The sequence below is a fragment of the Palaemon carinicauda genome, chromosome 1 (assembly GCF_036898095.1).
Source record: "Palaemon carinicauda isolate YSFRI2023 chromosome 1, ASM3689809v2, whole genome shotgun sequence".
NCBI lineage: Eukaryota > Metazoa > Arthropoda > Malacostraca > Decapoda > Palaemonidae > Palaemon > Palaemon carinicauda.
In genome coordinates this window covers 91,570,046-91,574,628 of record NC_090725.1, presented here as the reverse complement: position 1 = coordinate 91,574,628, position 4,583 = coordinate 91,570,046, and the positions used below count along the sequence as shown (strand labels likewise).

Here is a 4,583-nt window from a genome sequence, read left to right as displayed (position 1 = left end):
ACTGCTTTACTGGTCCCATACAGCTGGGGGACCCTACTCTACTGGACTTTGTCTTTTTGTCGTATGCATCCCAAATCATTCGGCATTTCACACCGCGTATTGCTCGTTTATTGACTTTCTTATTCTCAAAATGCTTCGATAATGTAGATTTGACATCTTTTTCTTCTTGAAAGCCTTAATATCTACAGTCTTTCTGATATCTTGTGGGAGCTTATTGTATAGTCTCGGGGCCGCATATTTAAAGGCTCCAGACGCTAGAAGCTACAGTAGATATATATGTAGGTTCGAGCAATTTAAAACCAACTGTAACTATTCTCGTGTGAACACGGTTTGTTGGCTGAGCAATATGTAGCAATTCTCTTGGATATTTAGGACGTCTGGTTTCGATATTGCACATATTCTAAACTAAATTCTTACTTTAATAGGCAGCCAGTGTAAATTAATTAGTGTAGGAGTGGTCCTTTCCCGGGATGAGACACCTATCAATCTTTCTCCTGTATTTATTATGTTTTGTATTGTCTTGAGTTGCACTTTTGGTAAATTGTAGTAAATGAGGTTATAGTGGTCAATCCTGGTAATAACACTGTTTATCACAAGTTTCTTTAGAGAATGTTCATCCAGGTACTTTTTCATAAAAGCAATGTTTCTAAGATGATAGCCAGCGGTTTTTACTACATTGGTTATTTGGGAATTGGAATACAAGTTACATTTAAGAGATACTCTTAGACCGCGAATTTTTCTCGATATCAGAGTAAAGTTGTTATTTATGTTTATTTGAATATAACCCAAGTTTCTTACGCTGTTTTTCTTTCCAACCACCATAAACTCGGTTCATTTTCATTTAATTTTAGTTATTTGATTGTCACCCATTCCCTAACCCTGGCAAGAATTCTGTTCAAGATTTTCGGCGGAGTCATCTATATCATTTATGGAGAAGCAAAATTGTGTATCATCTGCAAATAGTTTGGACTTCACTTCCTACATTTGTAGTATTTTCGACAGACCGGGAGTACAAATGCAGAATAAGATTGGGCCCAGTACGTCTTTCAAGTAGTAGTTTTACAACATGGGTGTTTTCCAGGTGTAATGAGTTTGACAAATAAATCGGACTACTATATGGAATTCTTCAAATACATTAAGAATGTGCATCATGACAAATCTTGCAGGGTCCGAAACATATTCGTCAAGAATGAGCCATACTAACTAGTCTTACAGTGAATAAGATATAAAACATTAAAGATATGACAAGGAAAATAATAAAAAGAACTAATGTATCTATTTTAATAAATAATCTGAATGATTGTCGAATTGTATTTGATGTGATGAATGTCAGTGTGAACAACTGATGATACCCTTACCTAATATTGATACTCAAGCATTTTTCCTTATTACTGCAAACACAGACACCGATTTCGAATCGATGAGTATTAAACAAAAGGAGTACAAATATTTTAAAGGTACAAAATAAATAATGTTTGTACTGATTCTCAATAGCCTTTCGGTATTTACTTTTACTTGGCTTGAGAATCACCACCATGGGTTGTTGCCTTGTTGAAGTGAATGGAGTCTTGGAAAGTAGACTGAGGAGACTGGAGAGTAGAGAGTCAGAGACGGCCAGTTCTGGAAGGGCTTTCTTAACCAAAGCCTGTCTGTTATTGTCCGGTTAACTCTTGCCCTCATTGTGGTACTTGGGTTTAGTGAAGTGATTTTGCTAACGCTGCGTCGGTTTGAGTGTGGGTTCGTAATTTCTAAGGTAAGTTTACGTACAAATTGCATTACCCTAGTTCTTATAATGTTGAATACGGTAGGCCATGCAGTCTTGATCGAAAACTGGAGTTATATCAAGAAATATTATTTTACCTTTTGCAACTTAAATTGTTATGAAGTAATGTGCGTATTTTCTGTTGCTAAAATAATCCATGCAACGTGTATGTTGCCTTCAAAATTTATGCAATGGAAACCTCACGTGAAGCGTGGCATTCATTTTACAAATATAATGCGGATAATTGGGTAATTCCTGATAATGTCATCCGTAGTGAAATTTAATTTTTTCTTTTATTTTAGCTTATGTAACGATAGTGTAATGTGGATGTTTCAAAGCTTGATAATTTTGATATAAGTCGGTCCTATGAAGACACATACGATTTCAATGTCTATGGGTTTCATGCGATTAATGATTAGGTATGTAGTTTATTAAATAGTTTTAATGCTTATACTATAGAATGATAGGTGGATGTTATGTCATATTTTTAGATTTTTGTCTAAAGAGCTTTAAGTACTGTACCATGATACTTTTCCTTATTACTTCGTGTTTTAACAGGTGAATTGATCTGCTGGGTGCCTAGTTTGTTTCTTAAGTTGTCGTTACCCAAGAAAACGGGTTTGAAAGGCATATTTAGCAAAACGTTTCAAATTTAAAATATCGAATAGATCATATGAATAATAATCCCTACAAAATAAAATAGGTTATTTACATTTCCGAGAGACTTAAAAACTTCCTGATGTGACTCAAGGAAATTTCTATAAATTTAAAATCAATATCGCTCTTAGTAACGTATGGTTCCTGTAACATGAGATCATTTAGTGCAAATTACTTAAAAAAACCTGCTATCTATTGTATAGGTACATTTTCATCCTAGGACTCCAAGCAAACTAAAAAGACTAAGATTAAACGCAGTGGTATAAAATCATCACCAAAGAGTCAATACACTTTTCCTGCTTTCAAAATACATAATCTTCCAACGTGAGCTCTTTCTTGTTGTCGAAAATCTGATCTATTTTGTTGGCGAGTTCCTTTGATGTTCTATTTTTCTTCATCTGTAAAAGAAGAAATGATGGAGATTAGAACGAACCTTCGTTTGTGGCAATTGAAGACAGGATAGGACTAGCAATTGTTACCTGTAACTAGTGAAATGCTATTAATTCATGTTAATCAGACTGATAAAGAATATAAGAATGTAATAAGAACCGAACAGATTTTGGTATCACTTTAAGCTGTTGAAATCGATTATCCGCATTTCAATACAGAGCTTTTTTATGGTAGGCTATACTGGCTAAACCGATGAAGTGTTAGCTGAAATGTAAAGGTTTGCCTTCTCAAATTATTATTATTATTATTATTATTATTATTATTACTTGCTAAGCTACAACCCTTGTTGGAAAAGCAGGATGCTGTAAGCCCAAGGGCACAAACAGGAAAGATACCATAGTAAGGAAAGGAAATAAGGAAATAAACTACGAGAAAAATGAACAAAATAAAAAATATATTAAGAACAATGTCTCTTTTCGCAGCCTCGTATCTTTAATACTATGAGATGCAGAAGTCTATAATTACTGTCACATGATCTCCTATAATATATCCATTATACTTTCATGTGCATTTTGTTGTGGATGGGGTGTGCGTGAAAAAGTTTATAAGAGATGTGTTTCACTTAATGTATGGCATGATTTCCTCCTGCAAACAACATAATAGGATATGTGCTTTTGGTAAATGAAGCCTATAAAGGTCTTGCGAATCCATGCTTGATTTTACCGATGATAATGACACCAAGGTCTATAGGTAATATCAATAGACCTTGAATGGCACAACACCTCCAGAGGTGCAACCGCTTTTTATTTTGGGCGTGTTTTATCGCCTTGAGTTATGACTCAAGTGTTCGTGAATGTTTCGTAGTTCTTTTGCATTCACGAGGATTATTGTGTGTCGATATTCAGGGTAATACTTATCGGAGAAATCACAAGATTTGCTTTACTACTAACATTCCAGTTCCAAGTATCGCGGCCTCCATATTATCCTGAAATATTAGGAATGGATTATCTTTTCTTTTGAAAACATCCTAAGGACAGAAGCGTAACTTTCTTCAACCGGATCAAACGTCAGTGATACAGAAATCTTGCTTTGAATTCTTATTTCAATTCAATAACTAGGTTCTCATAGAACTCCCATTGTCAACGATGTTGATGAATCTGATTTTAGAGCGTCGGCTTCTTTGAATTTCGACAATAAACGATGTAACTAGTGCTACTTTTGAAAACAAGGAGGTGCGGGTAACCAACGAGTCTTCTATTTGTCTGTCCGTTGGTTAGGGATGGGATGACCATGTAGTCAACTTTGTTAATCATTTGTTAAGTGTTTACTTTGAATATCCATATTTTTCTTTTATAGAAATGCTTAAGGCATGCCACTGTCCAAAGGAAAGCAAGGTTTGAAGGCTTTTCCTCCAATGGCTTATTTTATCTCACGAAGAACATGTTTTTCCTGCAACATTTGTCTGGTTCTGTAATTCTGATGCATCGTTGCTCGTGGTATCACCCGCTGGTCATTTCCTTTTCCTAAAAACACTGCTTTCCTAGCATGGTCCCCGTTATTATTTGATAGGTATTGATTAGGGAGCATTAGAGTGAAAAGAATGGTTTTCGTTACCGCCATGTCTTTGACAAACAGGCCCAAGATGAATCTGTAAATATATATATCCATGGTTTAGTAAGAAGTTCTTTGAGCAACAGCTTTGGCGCACTATCAAACCTTTTTTATGGTTTCCTGGTATTAGCTAGGATAGTATTTATATATATATATATATATA

At 35.0% G+C, this 4,583-nt stretch overlaps 1 protein-coding gene across 1 annotated transcript in view; it reads right to left on the bottom strand.

Moving 5' to 3' along the window:
- Positions 1-1,298: 1,298 nt before the first annotated feature.
- The window catches only part of LOC137642637 (uncharacterized), a 15,201-nt gene continuing 11,916 nt past the window's right edge, over positions 1,299-4,583 (bottom strand). Inside the window, exon 4 of the mRNA XM_068375387.1 lies at positions 1,299-2,817. Coding sequence (XP_068231488.1) covers positions 2,722-2,817 — 96 coding nt within the window. The 3' untranslated portion in view covers positions 1,299-2,721. The remainder of the gene's footprint in view (positions 2,818-4,583) is intronic.